Source organism: Anguilla rostrata, chromosome 9 (genome assembly GCF_018555375.3).
Source record: "Anguilla rostrata isolate EN2019 chromosome 9, ASM1855537v3, whole genome shotgun sequence".
In the NCBI taxonomy this organism is placed as follows: Eukaryota; Metazoa; Chordata; class Actinopteri; order Anguilliformes; family Anguillidae; genus Anguilla; species Anguilla rostrata.
The window spans coordinates 3,490,001-3,516,500 of NC_057941.1; the positions used below are offsets into that span (position 1 = coordinate 3,490,001).

A 26,500-nucleotide genomic window follows, 5' to 3' on the forward strand; every position below is an offset into this window, starting at 1 on the left:
TCTTTTCTCAAATACTTTTCTAAACTACTCTTGTACATCGTTTATTTATTGTTACATAAGAATTTTCCCTTGTCGTCTTAAAAAATGATTTATTTTATGCGCCTGCGCTCTGGGCGTGTCCTAGAAACCCCACAGGAAGTTTTTCAGCAATAAAAAAACGCGCTCAGGAGTTTTTAACGTTTACAGTCTCGAGATATAAGCTATATGATTTATCTATAGAATGAAATAATACTAGTCCCCACGTTGATGTATTATGGTAATGCACGCCATTTCTGCTGATTCATTTTATACAATGCTTTCTCTTCATTAAATTTGGTCTGGGCCTACTTTTGTAGTTTTCTCAGTTGTGAAGTCTGCAAAAAGTCAGTTTTAATGAAAGATTTTCCTTGTCTTTTTGAGTCTAAAGCCTTCCGTAGGCTACATAAACTGGCAGTTATTAATGTTTTACTATGTAAAACATAAATGTACAGTTGCATAGGCCTATGTTCTTCTATGACCTTTGCCATTTTACTGCTGATTACACATCCTTGATTATGCATACAATGAAGTAGCTTTAATCTGGAGTAAGTCTCATGGAATGAGAAACATGCTATAATACAAAATGCGGTTTTTTAAAACCGATCCCAAAGGGTCATCCCGAAATCCTCAAAGCTGATTCGTTCTCTGATGTGACCTTCCCGTGAGCTTCCTGATTTGTTCTCTGATTTGACCTTCCCGTGAGCTTCCTGATTTGTTCTCTGATTTGAGCTTCCTGTAAAAGCTCTGAAATAAAAGCACTGGTCTGATGCGTAAAGACGGGGGTAAGAGCGCAAAAACGCACCCCGTTTGTACTTCACGCCGTGTTGCTACAGTAGGCCCACGGACAGACCCGCGCTGTGTTGTGGATCTTGGCCTGGGTGGCGTGTTGCCATGGAAACCTCACCCCAGCCTGACTGATGCTGGGGAGGTAGGAGGAAGTTTGGAATGTGTGCAGTGGGACGGGGATGGGATGGGACGGGACGGGGCGGGACGAGTGGGTGGGGGGGTGGGGGGGTTGCAGGGTGAATTTGCAGCTTTTCAGCTGCTCAGTACATTATCTCACTGTCCTCCAGAAAAGGAAAAAAGGACCACAGAACCATACCAGAGTCCAGAGTCTGTCTAGAATGGGCACCCCATCGCCCCAGTGCCCACAGCAGGAGCCCCACCCTGGCTTCTGAAGGTTACGTTTATGAGGCTGAGAGAGAGAGGAAGTCCCAATCAAGTGCTCATTACAGACACGCCCGTGCTGACATTTATTAGAACAGTGCTCAGTAAGCGCTCTGTGTGAGCCCCAGGAGGGGGGGGGGGGGGTTTGTTAACAGCTACGCAGTTAAAGCCGCTTGGCTAATTTGAATGAGCGTGCTGGGTGGGTCGGCGGCGGTGCTGTTATTTAATCCGGGCCGGGCCGGGGCTCCTGTGGGGAGACGTGGCGGCGGTGGAGAGCACTTTGCCCCGCTGCAGCACACTGGCTCCCATTGAGCCCGCGGAGGACCGCGGAGGAAGTGAGAACTTTCTGGAACGTGGAGCACACACACTCTCTCACACACACACACACACACACACACACTCACACACACACCACAGACACACACACACACACAGACACACACTCTCTCTCTCACACACACATACACACACACACACACACACACACAGACACACACTCTCTCTCAGACACACACACACACACAGACACACACTCTCTCTCAGACACACACACACACACACACACACACACACACACACACACACAAGCGCACACACACACACAAGCGCGCACACACACACACACACACAGACACACAAGTGCACACACACACACACACACACACGCACACACACTCGTGCCTCGCGCCTCGCGAAAGGGACGCGTGAGAACGCATCATGCGGAATTTTCACGGATGTCACGGGGTGAATAATGGCGGTAGGCCGTCCCGCTGGAAGCAGCGGCTCCCGTTTCAGTCAGAATGGAGCGCCTGTCGACACCGCCAAGGGCAACCTCCCCAGCCCCCCCCCAACCCCCCCACCCCAAGCCCCGCCCGCTATTTATGCGTTGTGCTTTCGAAATGACCGTGTTTGATATTTTGTGTTGGCACTTTTTGGCATGGACGTTAGGCGGCAGACGCTGTGCTCAAAGTGCGAGGTGGAGAAGCGCGGTCAAAACCAAACTTTGTTCCAGGTTTAAATTTGGAAACACGAGATATATCACAGTCTTATCTGTATCTGCTCGTAATAGCTTTAAATGACTTTGTTGGCATCGGCTGATAAGATAAGATTATGGCCCGTACGATTGGTCAATAAATATGATGTAGCAGACATGAGCCAGAGAAGCTAGGCATTTCCTGAGCTGCTGACACTGTAAATGAAGTGCTCAAAAAGTGGCCTATTCATAGGCATCTGAGGCTCTTCATTTACTATTTGTTTTTAAATGAGTCATTTTTGGCATTTATCCTAGACAGACTAACAAACAGAGATATACAGACACTTAGTAGCTGTCTCGACTCATCCTTTTGCTTAAAAGAAAGTATGCAAATGTAGGCTACATATTTTGTTATTCAAATATAATTTAGATGTACCGTTCATGTTGGCTCGTCTGCTTTCTATGAATGGGAAAATTTGGTTGCAGCTAGAATTCGTGCTATAATGTAAAACAGGGAGACGGTCAGTATGGCTGGACTGATATCGGTTATTGATATCGTCCTGAACCTCCATACCGTGCTCTCCTAGTTTAAATCATGAGAATGTATTCTACCACAAGTTCAACAGTTAGCGAAACTAGGAGAAATGCTGTGAAAACAAAAATGTAAGAATTATTAGATTACCTACTAGTCCGTAGGTAATCAGAGCACTAATTTAGTCAGGTAAATGGCGAGCATTGTTGGGCTGAATGGCCTGTTGTCATCATTGTGTTGTGCTGTGCTACGCTGTGCTATGTTAGGTAATGTTGTGTTGTGTTGTTGTGTTGTGTTTGGAATACCTTGAGAAAATGGCATTGTGTTGCGCTACGCGCCTTTCCAGCGTGGTATTCTCGGAGTGGTGGATTTTCTATTCCTGGAAAACGATTGGACGAGGGGGGGAGAGTTGCGGTTTTGGAGAAAAAGTCAGACTTTCCTTCGGGAAGCCGTGTGGGGAACGTCCCCGGAAAGGCTTCCGGAAGTGCCCCTGGGCCCCGCCTCGTGAATGGGGCCTAAAATAGGCTCGCAGTCGGCACCACAAAGCAAGGAGGGGGCGATGTGGACCTTTAAGGAGCATAAATGCGTACAATAAGAGAGGGAGACAAAGTCGCTCCCGCTGTCTTGGGGCCCGACCGCAGTCAACCCGGACGGTTTCCGTGGCAATGTGTTTCGGCGAGATAAGACCCGCGTTTTTTAACGGGAACGAATGGCGGCGTGCTCTTGCCCGTACCCGGGCCTGCAGTGTAGCCTGTTCCTGCTCTCTCCAGGCGGGTAAGCGCCATTCGGCTAGCCCGCGGTTCTGCCGGTGTCGCCTGTTTCAGACGCCGCGGTGTACGCCCTTTTTAGCGTGTGGGTCCTGCTCTCTCCGGTAGGTAAGCGCCATTCGGCTAGCCCGCGGTTCTGCCGGTGTAGCCTGTTTCAGGCGCAGTGGTTTAAGCGTGTGGGTCCTGCTCTCCCTCCGGGCAGGTGAGCGCCGGTCGGTCGGCCTGCCCCGCGGTTCTGTGGGGGATCGAGTTCCAGGTGCCGAGCTGGAGCTAGCGCTCGCGCTCTTAAGCTAATGATTAGTCACCAGATGCTACGTGATCTGTGTCACTGTCACTCAGCCAGTATTTAAAGTACAAAAAGGGAACAGCGTCTGACTTCAGACGTGTCTGAGACCCGGGGGTGGGGGGGGCACTGTAATTATTTTTAAAGTGCCTTCAGTCTCCCAGTTAAAGCTGGCTGGATAAGCATAAGACTGTTATGGGGGGTATGAATAGCTAATAATGACATAATTATTATCCTTTAATACTGCTAATGAGTTATTTTCTATCACTGCTTGCGGCACCCTGTGCTAAAGGGCTCCTGTTATAGCAGATTAGTGCAGATTTTTTAAGCTGTTGTTGTCGTGGGAACTGAACTTCAATTTGACCTGTGTACCTCAGCGTTTTTTTGGGCTTCCTGTCACTGGCTGCTCTTCTGCGCGGTGCGAGCGCTAGGACGGGCCTTTAAACATTAATGGCGCACGTGTCGCGGGTTAGGCTAGCCCCGTGGCCCGGCACGCAGGGGGGTGGGGTGGGGGGGGGCACCACTGCCGCCGTTTATGCTCGAGGCCAACAAAAAAAAAAAGTTTTTTTCGTGAAATGAGACGCTGGCGACGCAGTCGCGCCTGTAGCCTTTAATCTGGTGGTCCCAGCTGAGCGCGGCGGTGCGCGATAAGAGCGGCTCTCAGTGGGCGTGTGCAGGAAGCCGCCCCCCCGCCCCCCCGCCCCACGCTGTCTTCCCCGCAGCGTTCGCCCGCGCGCAAGTCTGGGCGGAACGGAGGGCGGCCGGGCCTCACTTCCTGTCGGAATGCTGCGGTAGCCGCGGCGACCCTGAAATCGAGGCACTGACTGTGGGTGGGGTCACGGGCTTGTGACTTTTCTGCAGACTAAGCACTTTTATAAAATTAAAAAAATGAAAAATAAAAAGGAAAAAAGCGTGAAAGGCCCGAGTCATCGCTGATTGGCTCTGGGGCCTGGGTGATGCGTGGCCGTTATCCGGGGCTGCTGTGCGGGAGCACGTGCACTCTCGAACCCCTGCTGTTTGCTCCTAGAGGAGCTCGAGACTCGAGAAGGAAGCAGCGTTTTCACGAGGCTGCGGAGGACGCCGGGCTGTCTCCTCCCAGAAGGCCGAGGGGCAAGCTTCACTCCGGTGGTGGAGAATGCCAGGAGATTCAGCCTCGAAAAGCAGGTCTTTAAGATCAGAAGACCTCCATAAGAATTAGCATTTAATCATCTCTTGTCCCCTTTAAACAAACTTTCTGTTGGGTCTCCTGTGGGTCTTTTGTTCTGATTGCATCTTTGCAAAGGCAGACGCACGGCCACCCGTGCTGCATTGTGGAAGAACAGCTAACGGAAACGCTGTGGAAAGAGGTTGACTGTGGCCAACCACGGAGGGAGGGGGGGGGCGGGGTGGGGGGTAAATGGAAATGCAACGTTAGCTGGGTTGTTACTTTCTCTTTACGTACTTCCACCTACTCAACTCAGAATTTGGGTTTTCTCAGAGAGATTTCTCAAATAGCGCTGCCATTGTAAATTAAGTAAGGCACTCAAGCCTTTGGTTTTAGGCAGTGCTTCATTTCGAGTGTGTCTTAAGAGACGTGCTCGAGGATTGCTTCGCCGTGATGCAGTTGGAGGGTTGCGTAAGGGACGTTGCGCTCTGCCTGTAAGATCACAGAGCGTTCCTGTTCACACACTGCGCTGGACTTTCCCTTCAGCTCTCTCCCGTTGGGTAATCGCTGCTTGGCTGCTGCTGCTTAACGGTGCAGGTGTAGCTAGGGGGGTGTGTGTGTGTGTGTGTGTGTGTGTGTGTGTGTGTGTGTGTGTGTGTGTGTGTGTGTGTGTGTGTGTGTGTGTGTGTGTGTGTGTGTGTGTGTGTGTGTGTGTGTGTGTGTGTGTGTGTGTGCGCGTGTGTGTATGTGTGGTGTGTGTGCATGTGCGTGCGTGTGTGTGCGTGCGTGCGTGTGTATGTGTGGTGTGTGTGCATGTGCATGTGTGTGTGCGTGTGTGTGTGCATGTGCGTGTGTGTGTGTGTGGTGTGTGTGTGGTATGTGCGTGTGGTGTGTGTGTCTCTGTGTGTGTGTGTGATGTGTGTGCATGTGTGCGTGTGTGGGTGTGTGTGCGTGTGGTGTGTGTGCATGTGTGTGTGTGCGTGCGCGCATGTGTGTGTGGTATGTGTGCGTGTGTGTGTGTGCGGTGTGTGTGCGTGTGCGTGCGCGCATGTGTGTTTATGTAAAGAGCTCGGCACGTGTGTGTGTGTTTGTTTATGTAAAGAGCTCGGCACGTGTGTGTGTGTGTGTGTGTGTCTGTGTGTGTGTGTGTGTGTCTGTGTGTGCGTGCACGCATGTGTGTTTATGTAAAGAGCTCGGCACGTGTGTGTGTGCATGAGCGCAGACAGGCCACATGTCTGACACTGTTGATCCGATTCCTCCAGAGGCCTCCCTGCCAGCAGAGGTCAAAGGTCAAGGCCCTTCCCTCTCACCCATGTGCAGGTGTAGTGCTCCAGCTGAGAGTGGTCCTCTGGACTGTGTGTGTTGCGCACGTGCTCAGTAGAAAATATCCCCGCTGAGCGTTTGGGATTAGACAGTTAGAAAGTCATTCCTGTACTTGTGCATGGGGAGGGGAGGGGAGGGGGGGTAGGTACTCAGAATAGCTGATCCACTGCAGGTTTAACCTTGGTGGCTTTCTGTCTAATGTTGCTTCTATAAACAGGAAGAGGATGCTGTTTACCGTTGACTGATCATTTCCCATCATGAGCTGATATGAGCCCTTCAGACGTGGCTGTGCATTAACACCTGTGTGGTGGTTTGACACCATAGGTTAGGTCCGAGTATAGTTTACTGTGTGAACTGGACTCACTGTGTTCATGGCTATGAATAACTGTTACAAAATGAGTATTGCGCCTTATCGGGCCTGTGTTCTGGACTTGTTCCAGTGACCTTCGGGGTGCACTTATTGTTCATCGCTTTGGATAAGAGCATCTGCAAAATAGCTTTCAGCCGTTGCGCGGTACGGCGTCAGGGACGTGCTTCGCCGGGCCGGGGTCGGGTTCTTACGCTGGCGTGACGAGCGGGCGAGCGGCGGTTTCTGGGGCCGCGGGAGAATCCGGGCCCTCCGTGTCCTACAGGAAACGGCGGGTCTCGCGTGGGAACAGCGAGGCATTCCTATGTCACTTCCTGCCGCCGCTTCGCCGCCCTCCTTCGGGGAGATGTGAAGATTCCGGGCCGTGGAGCGTCTGACCCGGCCCCAGACCTGAACCCCCCCACCCCCCATCCCCCGGCCCGCCCCCACCCGACCCCCCCTCCCAACCCATCGGCCCTCTGGCGGAGGCGAACCAGATGGAGAGGCCGCCAGACACACACGGGGTGAAGCCTGACCTCCCTCAGAGCCTGGGAAAAGAGGGAGCGAGGGAGGGAAGAAGGGAGGGAGAGAGGGAGAAAGTGAGTGTGAGTGAGAGAGTGTGACAGTGAGAGGGAGGCAGGGAGGGAGGCAGGGAGGGAGAGAGAGAGAGAGGGAGAGAGTGTGACAGTGAGAGGGAGGCAGGGAGGGAGTGAGAGAGGGAGAAAGTGAGTGTGAGTGAAAGAGTGTGACAGTGAGAGAAATAGAGGGAAGGAGCGAGGGAGGGAGGGAGAGAGAGAGAAAGTGAGTGTGAGTGAGAGTGTGTGACAGTGAGGGAGAGAAAGAGGGAGGGAGCGAGGGAGAGTGTAAGAGAGAGAGAGAGAGAGAGTTAAAGACAGGGGTCGATTGGGACGCGACAGTCACTTTCAGTCTGAGGGTCATTAACCGACTGCCTGTCAGATTAACACAAACCGTGTCGGACAGCAGTGCTTAAATATGTGTGAAATGAATGTGTGTGCGTGTGTATCTGAGTGTGTGTGTGTGCGCGCGCGTGTGTGCGTGTCTGTGCGTGTGTGCACGTGCGCGTGTGTGCGTGTGTGCGTGTGTGCGTGCGTGCGTGCGTGCGTGCGTGTGTGTGTGTGTGTGTGTGGGTTAGGGTTAGGTTTAGGGTTAGGGTTAGGGTTAGGGTAGCACCGAGAGTAGCACCGCTCACTGTGTGACTGAGGTCCTGAGTAAACTCGTACACCAGGACCACGGAGCCAGGATTCCGGATTGTGCTGAGACCCCGACCCGCCGGGGGTGTCAGCAGGGCAGCTAAGCGTGGGCGTGGCGGTTCTGTGCGCGCCCGTCCCGTCAGCCTTGTTCGTTACCAGGCCCCTGACGCGCGGCACACGCGGGGTCTGTACGTCTGACACGGTGACGGTGGAGCGTCGGCCTATCAGCTGATGCTGAGCGTGCCGAGACATTGCTGGGGAGGGGGGGGGGGGCGAAAGGGAGTGGCGGCTACTTGCGCTGTTTATCCAGATGTCTCCCCCCCCCCCCCCCCCCCCCCCCCGCAGGGTTTTCAGTTGCTGGAGGCCACCAGGGTGTTTAGTCTGAGTGTAATCTTCTGCTTACCGTGTGTCTGATAGAACTCCCTCTTCCTCCCTCACTCTCTGTGTATTCTTAACCCTGTGAAGAGCAGCCTTTTTTGGAATGTTTATTCAAAATTCCAAGTCTGTATTCTAGAACTCCAGGGTTCTGTAAGTGGTTGTGACATCAGCGTTAGAATGTTCCGTTAAGAACATTCTGACCACACACTTGTGATGAATAATGCTTAGAATGCACAGAATAATGTATCCGCTTTAAAGCATTAATGGTGCATAGATCAATAAGGTCAGCATTTTAATTTGGTTATTCTTGTCCCTCAGATGGTTTCAGATTGTTTTTAAAAACAGACGAGTGGCCTGGGTGGGACACACTGCTCTGCGTTGGAGTGCAGAGACTGAATCATTCATTTGCATGATTTGAAACCATATATTTACAAGTAGTTTATGTTGTTTTTGCCCCCCCCCCCCCCACAGTGTAAAATGCCGTGGAAGGCTACCCTTTCATTTCTCTGCCAAGTCGAAGCTCCCTCTTGAGCCAATTCTTCTAAGCCTGTGTAGGTTGCGTCTATAAATGAGGTTGTTTCTTTAAGATTTCATAAGAAAAAAAAAACAGTCTATTTTCGTTTTTGGTCATGTCTTTAGTCACTGCCTCTGACACCATTATTAGTAGTTCAATGACCCATGCCTCCTTTCGAACCTTGTCTTTAGGTCTCTGTCTCACTCTCCCTCCATCCCTTCCCCTCCCCCACTCCTCCCTCTATCCCTGTTTCACTTCCTTTCTCTCTCTGTCTTTCTGTTTCTGTCAGCAGCACCCCCCCCCCCCACCCCCAGTAAATCCATATCTATTCTCTTACAGATCATGTAAAGGGAATTCTAGGGCAGTGACCTTGGTCTTGCCTTATAACGTAGCGCTTCATATATTCCTTTGGAGTTCAGACTGCGATACATCAACATGTCAACCGCGATACTGAACACGATGAACTGTCTCATGCTGTCCCACCCGCAGACTTACTGATTTTCCTGTTTTGATAAGCATTCAAGTACGAGGGAACATAAACAACAGGCCGTCTGTAATTTAGTTTTTATTTTTATTGTTTTTTTTTAAGCGCTGAATTCTTCTCTCTCTATAAATGTGTTTTGCTGTTGTGTTTGTTGAGGTTCCTGTGCTCCCAGGGTGTGGAGTTTCCTTCCCTTTTGTGCTTTTAAAATGCGGTCCGGCAAGATGTTAATTAGATAATTAGATGCTTGGGAGGTCTTTCGGTTCAGTTTTGGTTTTGGTTTGGGTCTCCTGAGTGGGGTACAACTGTGACACAGAAGAGAGAGATTTTCGCGGTTGGGTGGCCAAAAATGTTTTCATCGCAAGAAGCTGCTTGCTCACAATTTAACTTTTTTTTTTTCTTTTTTCTTTTTTTTTCAAAACCAGGGGACATTTTGTTTTTAGACGTGTCTCATTCCATTAATGCTGGTATGCAAATGCTGGTATGCTATGGCCTTGCCCAGTGACGGCAGGCTTTCTCACAGAGCTGTTTTTAAAAAACCACCCGCATCTCTCTCTCTCTGGTTTATTGTAAGCTGAGAAAACAGAACTGATCTTTGAAACGGGGTGGTTGTCACAACTGTAATTTCCTCTTGAACACCCCCAGCTAACCACAAACAGGGCCCCACCTTCAGAGCTTGACTGTGGTTGTGCAATGGCCTGAGAATGACTCCCTGTACCAGGGGTGCATGTCTCCCACCCTGGAGGGGGGTGGTCTGCACGCTGGTTTTTGTTCCAACCAGTTACCTTAGTTTTAGTTTTCTGTACTTACTTGAGCACACAGTAAAATCTTGAGGATACACTTGTAGTCTGTGGCTGTAGCTGGTGCTTATTGCAAGTGTCAGATCGAGATGTGATTGAGCTAATTAAATCATGAAGAGTGGAAGCTGGCCCTAAATCTTGAACCGGATTGGCCCTTGTGCACCCCTGGCCTGGCCGTAGCTCCCTAAACAGCTCCTCACAGACTGAACTATGGCAAACCTGGCATAAGCAAGCTTCCTGTCAGAAAAGAAAAATAAATGGCTCTGATTTTACACACGGCGCTGGTGATTGTAGTGATTATACTAACTTTTAGTGATGAACAAGCTTCCCGCCAACAGGCCCAAACGCCAGAGCTTTGGCCCGATGGCGCCTTGGGCGGTGTGGTTGAGGCGCTCGCGGTGCGAACCGTGCGGGTTCTGCCTGTCAGCGACGAGCAAGCCGCACACGCGCGGAAACAAAGCTCACTTTCTGGAGGCACCTTGCGTGCGATCGCTGGAGCAGACATCTCATTAACCGGCCCGATGACAGGAACACAATGGCGACCGTTTCGCCCGACGCCGGGCCTTTTCCGCGGGCGTGCGAGTTTGGCGCCGGATCCCGTTTTGAGGCAGACGCCGCGCGCCGCTGCCCGTTTGTATGTTCGGAAAAACGTTCGCCGCTACGACGCGGGTTGTCATGGAAACGGCTGTGACGTGAACAGGTGAACGGGCAAACGGCGGCAACGTGCTTAGTTACCAGCTTTCACACCGTTTCACCATCAAGCCCCAGCGCACTGAACTTTGACCTCTGCAGGGGGAAAAATGCAAAGCTTCATTTATTAAAAATTTTTTTAACGCTTCTTGTCTTGCAGGCGAAAAACAAAGAGACGGGTGTCCTGGCTGCCGCCAAGGTGATCGAGACGAAGAGCGAGGAAGAGCTGGAGGACTACATGGTGGAGATCGACATCCTGGCGTCCTGCGACCACCGTTACATCGTCAAGCTGCTGGACGCCTTCTACTACGACAACAAGCTTTGGGTAAGCCCTGACCGACCACAGCGAGACCATCCCCATCCCCCAGTCTCTGTAATGACCTCATTGGCTCTTCTGGAACAGTTCAAGCCCTCGGAACCTCATTTTGGACTGTAATTGGCTGTCGCGCATGTCACTCAAGGTTCACGGCAATGACCGACGCCGGTTTCCATGGCGTTTCGGTGCAGAAGGACGGCGTTTAGGCCGAGGTCCTGACTGAGTGAAATTCTGAGAAAAATGTTCGTAAACAGGCCTGCCTGGCATTTTTGTGTTGTGGTCTGTGGATCCTCAGCCATGGCTGTGCAACCAGGCTATGTAACCCCCTCTCTCCCTTCCCTCTTCGCCAAAGAGCCCAGACTCCATCGCTCCACTGGGCTGTGCCTGTTCTAATTCTGAAGGGTCTGTGCTTTAACTGAGGAATTTAAAAGCACTGCTGGTTTAATACTGAATTAAATGCAGAGTTAATTTAACACACTGTCTTAAACCCTCTTGTATGAGCAGGCAGATAACACGTCTGGCGTGTTCGTGATGACTTGATGTGGTTGTGATACGCCCTTGTTGTTGTGATACGCCCTTGTTAAAGTGGCATTTAAGTGTGTATGGTTGAAATTTGAGCTGATCCAGAGCACTTGATAGCTTAATAAAACCGCAGTGTGTGTGATTACAAGAGACCACCGGCGTGAGAGAAAACATGCTAACTGATCCTTAAAACTTAGCGTCCAGTTTTAGTTTAGATTTTGACTTTGACTGAGGCAGTGATTGAGACTGTGAATGTGGACCGGAGTGACTTCGGACCGGTGACTCTTATCTGTCATTTCACTCATCTTCTCGAATGATCGGCTGGATTCCTCTGAACCTCGTCCCGGTTTCCGGAAGAAACGGATCGGCCCGTTTTGAGAGCCTCGAACGTCAGCTTTGTGTTATTACTCCTCTACGTTTCCCACCGTGACTCATGGCCAAAGCAAGCACAGGCGTCTTTACTCGTTATGCTGATATTTAATGCTAAATTATTTGGAATAACAGAGTGTAATCGAAACTGCCTTTCACCCCAAAAACTTCCCTGCACTGTGGGGTGGGTGCGACCCCCCCCCCCCATTCTGCCCCCCCTTCAGAATAATACCCCCCTTCTGCATCGCTGTCATCTCTAATTCATCACAACCGCTTTTCTCTTCCCGTTATGTTATGTAACGTTTTTAAGGTGATGGAAACGGACGTGACAGACGTTTCGCTCTCGTGACGCGAGCGGTGAATAATGTATGAGCGCAGCTGGCTGATCCGTGTTCGCGTATTGTCTTCAGTTTTGTACACACGGTCGTCCTTATTTAACCTCATCGCATTATCCCTGACAGATTAAGAAAAAAAAGAACAGAAGGGTTTATAACCGTCCCTGCCTGTCAAAGCTGTGTACCTGCTAACGATTTAATGGGTAAATTCAATGGCGTTAATCTCTGGTGAATTCAAACTGGAAATATTCTATTAAGCATCAAGCAGAGTCTTACTGAAAATAAAGAAGTGCTATTTTTGCTTAAATCTGGAATGCAGGTCCTCGGCCAAGAAAGATTTTTTTTCTCAGTGACTACTTTATGTTAAAGTATGCAGTTGCGGTTACTCCATTTCAGTAATATTGTAACTTTTTGCCTGTTGTACTTACTTTTGAGGTTTTGTGAAAAAAAGTCTGCTGTCTAGGAAGATAATAGTGCTCTAGCAAAGCTCAAAATTTAAATATGATGGCTTTAGTTTTATGTTTTATTGAACATAGTAATCCTTAATGGATGTGGGTAATGCACATCCATAGCTTGTGTTGCTGGCTGTTTGACTTTAGCTGCCTGGCAATGGAAAGTCTTAACCTCAGAAAAAAAGCTAAATTGAGCATCCATTTCATTCAGAACTGCATTAAATTACCTGTATAATAAGAGATCCAAATGATCTTTATACCTCAAGGTACCATATTAGAGCGCATGTACATGTCTTTGTTTTAAAATATGAATATATTTAAACTTTTTAAGGGTGAAAAAATATGAAAATGTGCGTTTGTGATGCTGCACAAGCTCCCGCTCGTCTGGACGTTGTATTCCTCCGTTTGCTGGAAGGCAGGGTCGCGTGTTTTATTTCGGCAATTTCAGCGGCAGTAATTTCGACACGTGCCACATTCTTCACCGTGACCATTTGAAATAACGTGTCCTGGAATGACAGTCTTCGTGCGAGTCAGCTTGTCGGGCCAAAGCCTGATGCCATCGTAGCTGCATCATCCTTGAAGGTGTCACTGGAAGCCAGGGAATGTGTTTGCTAAAGGGCGTGTCGAGTGACTTTCAAACAATAGGCCTGTTCTAGCGTGTACTGCGTGTTTGTATTACCTATAGCCTGTGGATTGCATGCACTGATCTGCATCATGGATCACATGCATCGGAACTGAAATCGGAAATTTAAATGCAGATGACTTAACTGAACCTCCAACTACCCCAAAATACATGAGAAAGTCTTAGCGGTGAAGTTGTGAATTATGTAATGGATTATGTTCGGAAGAAAACACTTCACGTAAGCCTTTATATGAACGATTATGTAATTGAGCAGGTCACCCTAGAAAGAACACTAGCACCGCGTTTGTGGTCGTGTGACTGGGCGTCATCTCGTGTCTCGGACCGACCCCTGATCAGAACGCGGTTCTGTATCCGTCCCTCTGAAAGGGCGTTTGAATGGAGGCGCTAGCTCGAACGCGTTAGCGCTTTACACCGCCCCTCCTCTCAGCTGAGCTGAAAGGCTGTGGGGCTCGCGAGCACCAGGACAAACGCGGCTGGCATTCCACCGGCCCTAAGGTACATTTCCTCATCGGGAGACCCTCGCGCTGGCCCACGCTAGCTCGCTCGCGTTTGTACAAGTTAGCGAACAAGCTAGCGAAAACCGCACGTTTCCTGAGTCTGCCGTCCTGAGAGGGTTTGAATTTACTCTTCCCACCTGACTTCTATAATGTATTAATTTATTTATTTGTTTATTTTTTGGAGTACTCAGAAATAGTCCAGCTCTGCTCTGGGATAATGTCAGTTTTTATTCTGTTTTATTCCCCGTTCTGTGTTCGCCGTTTATAACCCAACATTCTTTTGTGTGTATGAAACAAACAAAAGAAAAAACAAAATGCGATCGAAGGAGGACGAGGACGTTGTCAGGCCTGCTGGCCGAGGTGGCAGACCACAGAGAGGGGAGTGTGTGTGTGTGTGTATGATTGTGTACGATTGTGTGTGTTTGTGTTTGTCTGTTTGTCTGTTTGTGTGTGTGCGTGTGGTAACAGTGTTAGGCTGCACTTTGACAGTGTTCAGGCTGTGCGTGGCGGCCGTGTTGAATAGCCGTCAGACTGCATTGCTCACACATGACATTACAGGCATTTAGCAGACGCTCTCATCCAGAGCGACTTGCGCAACTTCTCACACAGCGTTTTACACTGCATCCAGCTGAATACATACTGAAGCAATGCAGGTTAAGTAAGCTCGCTCAAGCATATATCCTCCTGGGACATCAAACCTCTGGCCTTTAGGTTACAAGTCCAGCTCCTTGCCCGTTATACTACACTGCCGCCCATGCGCTTCCCTCCCTGACGGCCGCTGGGTGCTGGGTGAGGCATTCCTGAACCCACTCGGGCTGCAGAGAGAGAGGCGTTTGTTCCCGGAGAGGCGAGGTTGAGAAGCACAGGGGCCTTTTTTTTTTTGCTGTGTACTTACGCTTTTCTGTCACTGTCCTGGTCAATATTTACAGGAATTTACGGTTTTTAAAAAAAGAAAATAGGCCCTTTGAGTTTGTCAGCACATCAAAGTTCTAGGACTGAATGGCGTTGTGGTTAGAATTCGTGCCAGACCCTGGTTTTCCCCCCTAATCTCACGGAAGTACAGTCCATAAAGGCGATTGTTTGCCAGAACAATCGAGCGCAATTAATGCATTGTGTTAAACATCGAGGCGTGGATCTGGAAACATCCCAGCACTCTCATTGTAAAAAAAAAAGAGAAAAAAAGAAAAAAAAAACGAGGTAAATAAAGAAGTCGATGAAATCAACAGTATCAACACGCACGCAGAGATCAGGTGGCATTTTGCATTATCATGTCCCACCTCCGGCCCTGTGGACATACTGCCCTGTTCCTCCGGGAGCTCCGAAGGCTTGTTTTTCAAGAGGGGAGGCCTGTGGCCCCTGAGGACTCTTCAGGGTAATGTGGGGGACACCTGGCCATTCCGCATGTGCACAGATAGAACCCCCCACCCCCCACTCCCACCCCCTCGGTCCAAGATCGCAATCACAAATGAAACTCTCCCGCCCTTTAAAAAAAAAAAAAAAAATTCGAACCCTTCCTAATTTATGATGGAGGTCCCCTGGCTTGGTCCCTGGATCAGAACCCCCCCCCCCGGCTGTAACACACACATTCTCTTATTAATAACTCTTATTTCGTGGCCCGGGTTACCCTGCTGTCTCTCTCTCTCTCTCTCCGCTGAGCGGCTGGGAGATGGGACCAGCGCGTGAGGAATGTAACGCGCTATTTCCAGGCAATATGAGACGATTAAGCCGGAGGGATAAATGTCAGCCAGAGAGCTGGCCTCTCTCCGCCAGACCCTCGCTCTGCTCGCCCTCTCCGCGCTCGCCCGCTCTGGTCTCCGCTCGACGCGCCAGAACGCTCGCCGTGTGCGAACGCGCCGCGGACGCGCCCTGCCCGTCGCCGCGGGCTACGAGCTTTGTTTGTTCTTGTTGAGCACACTTTACATTGTGTGGGATTTATTTACCGTCAGACACACTTTTCACGGCCAACTCCCATGACTCATCTTTCTTAGATAGCTATATGTACTTACCTCTACGTCTCTGTATGCGTCGGGTATTTATGTAAATAATTTGAGTGATTGTACCTTAGCACCTTGGTCAAAAGCGCCCCCTGATTTTGGGGATCAAACTTTTGGGTGGTTCTGGTCAGGTTCTTGGGCCTGCTTGTTGGTGGCAGAGACTAAACGCCAGCAGCATGGAAGCACATGACATTCACTACGGAAAAGGTAGTGAGTAAGATGACAAAGATGAGTAAGATGTGGTGACAAGAAGGAAAATATGATCAGAATGTCAGCTGAATTTAAAATAACCTGCTTCCTTATAAGCACAGTCATTCTGCAAAATTCAGTGTGTCCTCTGACAGGTTAGCTGTCATTTTGGGATGGCAGGTATGCCATCCCGCCAAGTTACGCCTTGGCGGGGGCATGCCCCATACCTATACAGCACCGAGAGTTTGGCACTTTTCAGGGTTCCCCACAGAAATAACCACAACAGCCACAGACACTCAGCCCTTAAAAACATTAAATTCTGTACATTCTGACCCCATTTCAACAAACTGAACTCATAAACAACTTCACATGTCCATTATCATATACGGTACTACTAGAAATACAGGTTTCTGATTGGTTCCTGCTAATTTTGTACTTTGATTCAAATGTATCTTTTTATTTACTTTTATAACCTTTATTTAAGCAAGATCGAGCTCATTGAGATAAAAAATATCTTTTTTTCAAGAGCAACCTGGCCAAGACAGGAAATCTGCTGATTCCACTTCCAATTCTGTTCTTTGCAGATAGTTATTTCTTATGCAGGTCGTGCACCGTAATTTCCTGATGGCTGGTACCCAAGCCATTCTTAAAAACTGTTATTTCAGCAAGTGTACTAAACCTTCGGTATAAGGTAGATATAAAGTAGATTAAAATTAAATGAAAATATGAACTTTCAGCTCATTTTTATTTAATTACATCGTAACTATTACTACTTTATTACTTCATATGTCTATCCAGCACTAGACAGTACAAGCACGCCTTTTCAAACGGAACATTTGCAGCACGGTTGGTTCATTAGATTACAGGTTCATTCCTGTATCGCCGTGGCGACGTTTGGCCGGGTTTCCATGGCAGCGGGCGATTTAACCGTGCGGCATCCAGCCCAATGCATTAGCGGCTCCCGCGTGTCGGTTGGCAGAATCGTTAAACGCCACTTACTGGGTTCGTTGGGTGGGTGTGCGGGATTACATTAGTCTTGAATGTCACGGTGAAATGGTATTGATCCAGGAAAGATGCACTTTGCTACCGCAGTCTCGCTAAAGTGCTAATGTGGAAAACCCGGAACTTAAAGGCGCCTACTGGAAACGCGAGAAGCTCGTGTGCCTCTAGAGAATGTCTGACCTCTGACATCATCGGGGGGCGGGGCCTGCCGAGCACCATGGTGTTCCATGATGAATGGGTACACCAATCCCGTGCCTTCAGGAATGTTTTGAAGTATGGAAAAAATGTGAAGTAACCAAAAGCGGTTTTGTGGAGGCTTTATTATTTATTTATCATTATTATTATTATTATTTTAAATTCTGTAGAGCCATCTCTTATCAGCAAGTTGTCAAGTTGTCAGTCAGTAGGTAGAAGAATTTGAAGAAGAGTTCTATGGAAGACGTAGAATATTGCTTCCTGTTCTTTAAGTTTCACAGACTCATACTGTGCATTGCAGTAATATTGAAAACAAAGGTGTTCTGTGCTTGGGTTAACCCCAAATTGATTATATTTTTAAACCAGCTCTGGACAGATACAGTTAAGCTCAACTACAGCCGGAAACTGTAAAGCAGACGCAGGTGGGCTTTTTAAAACATTACGACGTTTTCGCCCGATGTCAAAACCTTCAGACGCAGTCATCGCGATGTACTTAGGAAATGAGATCAACCTCAGGGGAGCTAATTCTGATTTTGTGAGTGTATATGAGGGGCTATTTTCGGTAGAGAAGTATTAACCTCCTGAGCCCCCCCCCCACAATCTGAGCCTTCCTGTGGTTGTTGACGAAGCGCTCGTGAGCTGTCAGAAACGTCACGCCGGCGTGCGTGTGGCATACGGGTCGCCCCACACGCTTGCCGTGGCCCGCGAATGCAGTCAGACCTGCCCGGCTGCGTTCCTGGCAGACCGCGGTGGCTCATGAGACATCTAGAATATTCCAAGAATTTACTGACGGAGGGGGGGGGGGTGATATGTAGGAGTGACTTCATTGGAATTCCTCTCCACCTGCAGAAGTGACTTCCTGAATCGCCTTCGCTTGACATGGGTTGTCAGGGGTTTTGTTTTTGTCCATTTTTGAGCCCCGTTGCCGTGTTACGAGGAGCTTACAGGAAGTGAGGTCGCTGCGCACGTACTGCATGCGCCGCGGCCCTCGTGGTGTGCGTGCAGGGCGGCGACACCCGTTCGTTCTCGCTCGCGAGTTTCAGTTACCCCTGCTCCTGAGTAGTGAGCCGTTTCTGCGACGTACGCGAAGCTGCTCGCACTTCCTCCTGACGATGAGGATGATAGCGATGCTTTGCGCTTGAGTCGAGTGCATTCTAGAATGCGTCCCTGCGTCATGGCAACACACGTCTCCGCGGCGTCGCGCGCAGTTGTCAGGGGAACGCGTTTGCGGGAGGCAGACGCGCCGGGGGCCTGGCGGTTCAGTGACGAGCGGTAGAGGTAGCGCAGCGAACTTGGCGTCTGTTCCATAAACGCCGAAACAGTATCGCGGCTCCCGTTACCGCCCCCGACGATGTGCGTCGTCTAATGTTTCAAGGTCGCCCCTGCGAGGGTCGCGTTGAATTTTCTCTCCGGCACGAATCGCCCTTTCACCGTCACATCTTGACCTCGTGCGCGCCATGCGCTTTTCAATTTGCTGCTGGCTTCGACCGCGCAGCCGAAGACAGACGGGTGGTGCTTTTTTGAACGTGCGAGGAGCTCGGGGGGGGAGATTAAGGAGGATGTGTTTGGCAGGAAGACGAAGCCCCCGGGGCAGGGGAAGTTTCGCCGGCGGCTCTGTGGAGACGTTCTCTCTCTCCTTGCGCCGTTTCGCGTTACGTGTTCGCGCTGGAATTTCGTTTATACGCGTTTTCAAAACAAAGTCGCCGTGGCGAACTCCGGTACGCTGTCAACAAACGCGCGGATCGACAGTACGCGCATACCGCCAGCCTATCGCGCGGTCGCGCGTGAAATTTCCATAAGAACAGGTGTGACACTTTTAAAAATTTATTTATTTATTTATTTTTTTTTGGAACCACATTTTCTCCGGGAGGTAGTGTGTGGTAACTGAACTCTGTAGCTGACATTTTAAATGGCCCGTTTAAAGAGGTGGCTGGTCTGGTCTGCAGTGCGGGCTCCTAGCATTCCCACAGCTCTTATGCTCCTTCCAGAGTTCCCGAGCTCAAAACACAGCTGGCCTGAGGTTCCCCTCTGAATAAAGAGAGTTCCAGAGAGCCGGGGGGTTCTGGTTGGGGGCGTTCTGGCTTGGGGGGGGCAATACCTGGCCTCTACTAGGTATCTGTGAGAGGCTGGATCAAGTGCCGGAAAACCATTCAAACCAAGGATTTAAAAGAATCGTCTGTTGCCTTTTGATCACGTTCCCTGTGGATTTATAAAAAAAAAGAATAATTTTGTTGCCGGGTTTTTAGGCCGCAGTCACTCGCGTGCGGCGGTTTGTCCGAGCGTGTCCTCTCCGCGCTGTGAGAGCCCGTTAGACCAGGCCTGCAGGACGCACGCGCGCATATACACCGCTGAACGCGGTCCGACTTTAACAGGCCTCATTAGGAGTTTTACAGTCCTCATCTCTCACTCTGACGGGCTGTTGTGACCTCGAGCAGCACATTCATTGGGGGAAATAAAGCATCGTGAGGATCTCTTCAGCATTTTTTGTGGATGTGCTTGATTTTTTCCTTCTGTTCTTTGTCTTCCTTCGGTTAGTTCCTGGATGTCTTGACTCTGTTTCATGAGCACTGGCAGTGAGCGCGGCCTTCCCCAGATGGGATGATTAATTCTGAACTTTGTTCTGTTCCTCACAGATCATGATTGAATTCTGTCCAGGGGGAGCTGTTGATGCAGTGATGTTGGGTAAGAAGAATACTTCATTATGTATTGCAGTGTTTCAGCTTTTATTAACATTGGATTTGGATCTTAAGGGATTTTTCTTCTGATAGCCCCCCTGTTTTCTTTACCTCTGGATTGTTTCTCTCCTCGTTATGTACCTGTAGGCACAGTAGATAATCCCACAGCAGTGTTGTTTTTGTCTTCTTCTAAGGACTTCACTTTTGAAGAGAACAGGAAGTGATGTCATGTCAAATCTATGCTATTGTTGCTCTGGGTTTCCCCCAAAGGAGGAACCAACTCTGCGGGGGCGTTTTTTTCTCTTTTCTTTTCTTTTTTTCCAGTCTTCTTTGCTTGTACAGTAGATATTGTCCTGATTTTGTGGGTACATTTCCTTCAGTATTAAGTAAGCCTATGTTGAAATGAAAGAAGACATCCCCTTTCTTTCACAATTCATTTTGGTGGTTGTTGAAGTAACCAAACTGTCTGATGTTTAACTTTTTTTTGGTGAACAAGTATTTATTGATTTTTTGGAGAATAGCGGGTGAATAGTGTGTCAATAGTCAGTGAATGGTCAGTAAATAGCAGGTGAATCGTGTGTGAATATCAGGTGAATAGTGTGTGAATAGCAGGTGCATAGTGGGTGAATAGCAGATGAATAGCAGGTGAATAGCGGGTGAATAGTGTGTGAATAGCAGATGAATAGCGGGTGAATAGCAGGTGAATAGCGGGTGAATAGTGTGTGAATAGCAGCTGAATAGCAGATGAATAGCGTGTGAATAGCAGGTGAATAGCAGGTGAATAGTGTGTAAATAGCAGACGAATAGCGTGTGAATAGCAGGTGAATAGCGGGTGAATAGTGTATAAATAGCAGGTTAATAGTGTGTGAATATCAGGCAAATAGCGTGTGAATGCTCAGTGGATAGCAGGTGAATAGCGTGTGAATAGCATATGAATATCAGCTGAATAGCGTGTGAATAGTGAGTAAGGTCCACTCCACCTGCAGAGCTGGACCGGGGGCTGTTGGAGCCGCAGATCCGGGTGATCTGCTGGCAGATGCTGGAGGCCCTGGTCTACCTGCATGGCATGAAGATCATCCACCGCGACCTGAAGGCCGGGAATGTCCTCCTCACTCTGGAGGGGGACATCAAACTGGGTGAGTGTCCCTCCGCGGTGTCCCTGCGCCCCTCCGCGGTGTCCCTGCGCCCCTCCGCGGTGTCCCTGCGCCCCTCCGCGGTGTCCCTGTGCGCCTCGAGCCCTCCTTAGCGTGTCTTACACAGGCATACCCACAGACACACCTACACACACAGTTACAATAAACTTTATTTGTTGTGTGCTTTTCAGTCCACAGGTTCAAAGTACATTAGAATAATAAAATAAAACATAATAAAGCCATGCATTTGGAAGAAAGGCACAGAACTACAGCAACACACTGAAAGTCTATGCAGTATCTTCATGCATGTGTGTGCATGTACCCACGTGCATACACACATACACACACACACACACACACACACACACACACACAAACACTTGGTCTTGCCCCGAGCATCTTGAAGTGATTATGTGTAAGACGTGTGGGAATTTTCTCCGGTTCTCCTGTGTGCCGAGCCCTCTCGTTGAGTTTGATTTATGGGGCTTAATTGAATTAAATGGGCCTTTAGCGCGTAGCGCATTCTTAGCTCGCCCCGTGCATTCGAAGGCGAAAGCTCTTTGTCTGATTTGTGTTAACTCTGACGGCAGCATTGTGTCTCCTGTAATAGCCGTTCAAAATGTCAGGCCAAGTCAGGAGGCTGGAACGTGGATTAGGAGTCGGGCAAGGAACGAGAGCCCTTCTTCTGGGCTTCCTGAATATTCCCAGTGAACCTTCAGGCCTTTGTGAGGTCACAAACGTGTGATTAGAATGTTCTTTACCGAACATTCTGGTGCTGATGTAACAATCGCTGCTGGTGACTGAACGCAGTGGAGTTCTAGAACACCGACTTGGAATTTAGGAAAAAAAGAAAAAAAACATTCCAAAAAACCTGCTCTTCAAAGGCTACATGAGATTTTGCAGTTGGCAGTTAGTTCCTCATCCAGCCTTCGAAAGAGTCTGGCGAGCCCCCCTGTTTAACAGCTGACCTGCATCGCCTCCTGTGTTTTTACACTGACCCCCGTGAGGTGATTTAACGTGCCTGGGTAGCGTCGGGTCACTCTGTAAAACCAAATCATCCCCTGCGGTATTTAAAGCCGTCACATGCAATATCCTGGCGGTGCTCTCAGGAAGAACCAGCATTTCCGGGAGATGCTAGATCATGTTTAGCGGGATGGCGGGGGGTGGGTGGGGGGGGAGGTCAGGAAGAGAGGCTTCGCAATGGAAATGCACAGCTTTGGGGCTTTTGTGAAAGGGCTCATTGCTGACCAATCCTAGCCGGCCAAACCTCTGTGGGTTTGTCCTCTGTGCATTTTAACATAAAATTAAAGAAAGTTAAGTAAACTGAGAAAACCACTGGAGTCTCGTTGAGCGCTCGTGGGACCCTACTGTGCATGAGACTGATGTCTGCGTCCATTAATTCCTGCTGCGGCTCATCTTCCTGATCCCGCTTCAGTGCTCAGAAATGTATCCGAGCTGAAATGACGCTTTGCTTGTTTTGTCTTTGACCTTGCAGCGGATTTTGGCGTGTCGGCGAAGAACACCAAAACCCTCCAGAGGCGCGACTCATTCATCGGAACGCCGTACTGGTCAGTAAATCCGTCGGAATGGTTTTTTGTTTTTTTTTAAAGAAGCAGGCCGTGCGCGATTAGCGCCGCGCTAGCCCTCGTGTGTCATCCATGGATTGGCTCCAGATTTCCGACCTCCGTCCGAGCCCAGCGCCGTCGGATTCCCCCCCCCGCGCGCGGGTCCGGTATTCCCGGCGGCGTTCCGGAACGTCTCCGGATGTCTGGAATGCCGTCCCAGGGCCCGGCGCTCCGTATCGGCGCGGCCGGAAGAGAGGGACGGCTGGCCGCGTTCCCCCGTGCGGCCCGCTCGGAGTTCCAGCCGCGCCGCCGGAATGCCCGGACCCTGCTCTCCGCGCTCGTTTAATTAGGCCTGAGCTTTGGAGCGGCCCCCCGGCGCAGATGAATCATTTACCACAGGAAGCTGTCTGGGGTCCTCCAGCGCAGGAACCCCGTCTCTGGCGAACGGCTTCCAGCGCTGACGGCCTTTCTCATTCCACCGGCCGGCGTGTTTACGTTTCTGTGCTGCGCTGCGTGAGCTCAGCGGCCAGTGCAGTGTAGATGTGTATATGCTGTAATATATGCAGTCGTGTCATTGCTGGTTGTTTTATGTTTCTCATTCCAAAGGTCGGTGACCGTTCCTACGTTTATTGACACGTAATCCAGTATCTATAATTAGCTACTTTATTGCCAGAACAGCTGGTTTTTACACATACCGTAAACTATGTGTATTCCTGGATGAGTTATTGTGCTATAGTACTGTCATGTATGGGTATTTGGACCCACAGTACTAACCAGTAGTTTTCACCACAGTAGTTTTTTATGATTCCAAGGAGAATCCCACAAAAAACATCAAAAGTGTGTATTTTTAAAAATATCTGTAGCTGGTTATAAAAACACTCAGCATGTATTACATGTAATACCCTGCGTAAGGTTTTGAAAAATCTCAAAAATTTTAAGATTTTGATTTACTGTAGGCATCTGGACCCTGCTACTGCATACTTGCACAGTGTACTTGCACATTGGAATTCCTGCTCTTTGCTACTTGTTATCTTTACAGTTTCAAAAATCAATCATTTGTACACGTGAGGGTGCTTGTCCTCTGTCCGAGCAATCCGGAGTGTAAACACAACATTCCTTTTTTATCTTGAAAGAAAGTGGCCATTTTGCTTTTTCCCCTTGCCTCCAGCTCCCATAGTTCATTGCAGAGCTGTTGTTTTTACGATGTCTGTGAGGTGTTGGTGAAAGGGTTGACGTGTTGCTGTCGTCCTGTCCCAAATCTCGTGTGAAGGATGGCTCCTGAGGTGGTCATGTGCGAGACCATGAAGGACGCTCCGTACGACTACAAGGCCGACATCTGGTCGCTGGGCATCACGCTGATCGAGCTGGCCCAGATCGAGCCCCCCCACCACGAGCTCAACCCCATGAGGGTCCTGCTGAAGATCGCCAAGTCCGAGCCCCCCACCCTGGAGCTGCCGGGGAAGTGGTGAGTGCGCGGGGGGGTCCGGGTGTGGTAGGGTGGGGGTGGGGGGGGATTGGGAGGGGCCTTGGCACTGATCACTCACAGAAAATGGGCGGGTCAGTTTAGTCCCAGAGGGGTGGGGCTGGACTGCTCAGTCATACAGTATGTCTGACAGGGGGACGGAATAACCCAGAGATGTCGGGCTGTAGACTAAATCACCCAGAGATATGGAAGTGGGGTACATAATCATCCAGACATGTAGTGGGGGAGCGAGGTGTGATAAGTCTTAACTTGGCTGGGTGCTATGGCAGGTAGATGACCATTCCTAAAAATCTGGGGCAAGAGGATGGGATGTGGGTAGGCACACCAGGAGGTGTCTGTAGATAACAAGGGGATGTTTCCAATGGGGAGGGAGACAACCCTACTGCCCCCCCCCCTCTCCCCCTTACCCAGAACTATGCAGCTGAATCCGGCCTTGTTCATATGTTGAGCACAAGTGGAGATTGTGTGGTATGTGCATAGCTGCCGCTTCCTTAATCAGTTTTATTTCTTTGTGCTCTCCATCTTTCAGCAGATGTGAAAGCCAGTTATTCCCCAGCGTCCAAAAGAATGTTCCAGATGGGCAAAAAAAATGCATTTGCAGCGAGAACTTTATTTGTTGAGGGAAATCTCTGCGTTTGAGCTATTTTTAATCGACACGCAGGCCGTTATTGGGAATCGGTTCTGGACTCCCGGTTACGTTCTGACAAACGAGCCATTAAGACGGTGGCTTTATTATCTTGCAGAAGTGGCGCTTTTGCTGACGGTGCCCATGATTGTGTTTCAGGTCGCGGGAGTTTAAGGATTTTCTGAAAACGTGTTTGGATAAGAATCCTGAGAGCCGGCCAAATGCTGCACAGCTTCTGGAGGTAAAGATCTATCCTGTGTGTGCGTGTGTGTGAGTGTGTGAGTGTGTGAGTGTGTGAGTGTGTGAGTGTGTGTGTGAGTGAGTGAGTGAGTGAGTGGTGAGGAGTGAGCGAGTGAGAGAGTGAGAGAGTGAGAGAGTGAGAGAGTGAGAGAGTGAGAGAGTGAGAGAGTGAGCGAGTGAGAGAGTGAGAGAGTGAGAGAGTGAGAGAGGAGAGAGTGAGAGAGTGAGAGAGTGAGGAGTGAGAGAGGAGGAGGAGAGAGAGGAGAGGGAAGAGTGAGAGAGAGTGAGAGAGAGTGTGAGAGAGCATCTGTCTGTCTGTCTGCCTTTTGTAAATAAAACTAAAAACAAAACAGGTGTACAGGTTTCTCCTGCAGTGAAATCTCTAGATGTATGGAGGGTCTGGGAGGAATGCTGCTTGATCCTTTCCATAAACACTGCGCGAGACGGGAATGTGAAACACGACGGAAAACCGAAACCACCTGTTCAAAGCTAACCGTCACTTCCTGTCGAGGAATCAGGGCAGTTTTCCCCACCTGTTCCTCCTTAGTCCGGTCTACAGGTATTCTGTGTCTCTGTAGACTTCAGGTATTCTGTGTCTCTGCAGACCTCACTACTGTAAATTTAAAAGGCTTGTTACTGTTTTACTGCTGCCCTGTATAAAGCGGTGTGGGAAGAATGAAGTACACTGACCCTCTGCCCGTGAACCAATCCGGTGTAATTTCCCTTAGATTGCGTTCTGTGATGTGAGCGTTGTTATGGGGGCATGGCCTCTAGCTCTCATGCCAGTTTTCCACGCGCTGTCTCCATGTTTTAAAAAGAAGGGACCAGGGAATTCTCGAGGGGCTGAGCCGGGTGGCTTCAGGCTCTGTGGGAGAATATTCCCACTGTTCCGGAACAGCCCGTGGCGGTCACCGCGTTCTCCCGCTGGACGGACCAGAATCCCCCTGGGACGTCATCGCCATGGCTACCATGGCCCAAGCTCAATTCTGGGAGATGGTGTAGGAATGAGGGCAATGTCAGGGCTGAAGGGGGGCATGAGCCGTACGATATGGCTGCGCTTGCTTGCGTCCTTTTTCGCGATAACTTGGGACCGGACAGTCGCAAAAAACGCCACTAGCCCGACTCGGCTCTTGAACGCGCCCCTCTTGGCCAGTTTCCGCGTTTGTCAGGGACAGTTTGGGGGTGAGTTCGGGACGGCACAGCTGGAGCACATCTGGGTACTCTAAAAGGAGGCACAGGGCCCTCTGGGTGTTCTGCTCTCCCCCCTCCCCACGCCCTACCCCCACCCCCAGACCGTGGCTCCGCGCTGTAGCTTGTGCCTTATCCGTTAACACCATTTTCACCTATCACAGCAGCCGTGGATACCAGGAGTCCCAGGTCAGCAGCTTCATTGCTCTGTGGCGATAACGCACACATCTGTGGAGTCACACAGCAGTTCCACTGCAGCTTCCATTTTGGCTCTGTGGCGATAACACACACATCTGTGGAGTCACACAGCAGTTCCACTGCAGCTTCCATTTTGGCTCTGTGGCGATAACACACATCTGTGGAGTTACTCAGCACTTCCCCTGCTGCTGCTATTTTGCCTTTGTGGAGATAACACACACATCCGTGGAGTCGTATGGCAGTTCCCCAGGA

At 49.8% G+C, this 26,500-nt stretch overlaps 1 protein-coding gene across 1 annotated transcript in view; it reads left to right on the forward strand.

The window, feature by feature from the left end:
- stk10 (serine/threonine kinase 10) overlaps window positions 1-26,500 on the forward strand; it is a 46,078-nt gene that overhangs the window by 1,536 nt on the left and 18,042 nt on the right. The window contains exons 2-7 of the mRNA XM_064349848.1: window positions 10,788-10,952; window positions 19,775-19,823; window positions 20,803-20,952; window positions 22,445-22,517; window positions 23,785-23,979; window positions 24,782-24,863. Coding sequence (XP_064205918.1) covers window positions 10,788-10,952; window positions 19,775-19,823; window positions 20,803-20,952; window positions 22,445-22,517; window positions 23,785-23,979; window positions 24,782-24,863 — 714 coding nt within the window. The remainder of the gene's footprint in view (window positions 1-10,787; window positions 10,953-19,774; window positions 19,824-20,802; window positions 20,953-22,444; window positions 22,518-23,784; window positions 23,980-24,781; window positions 24,864-26,500) is intronic.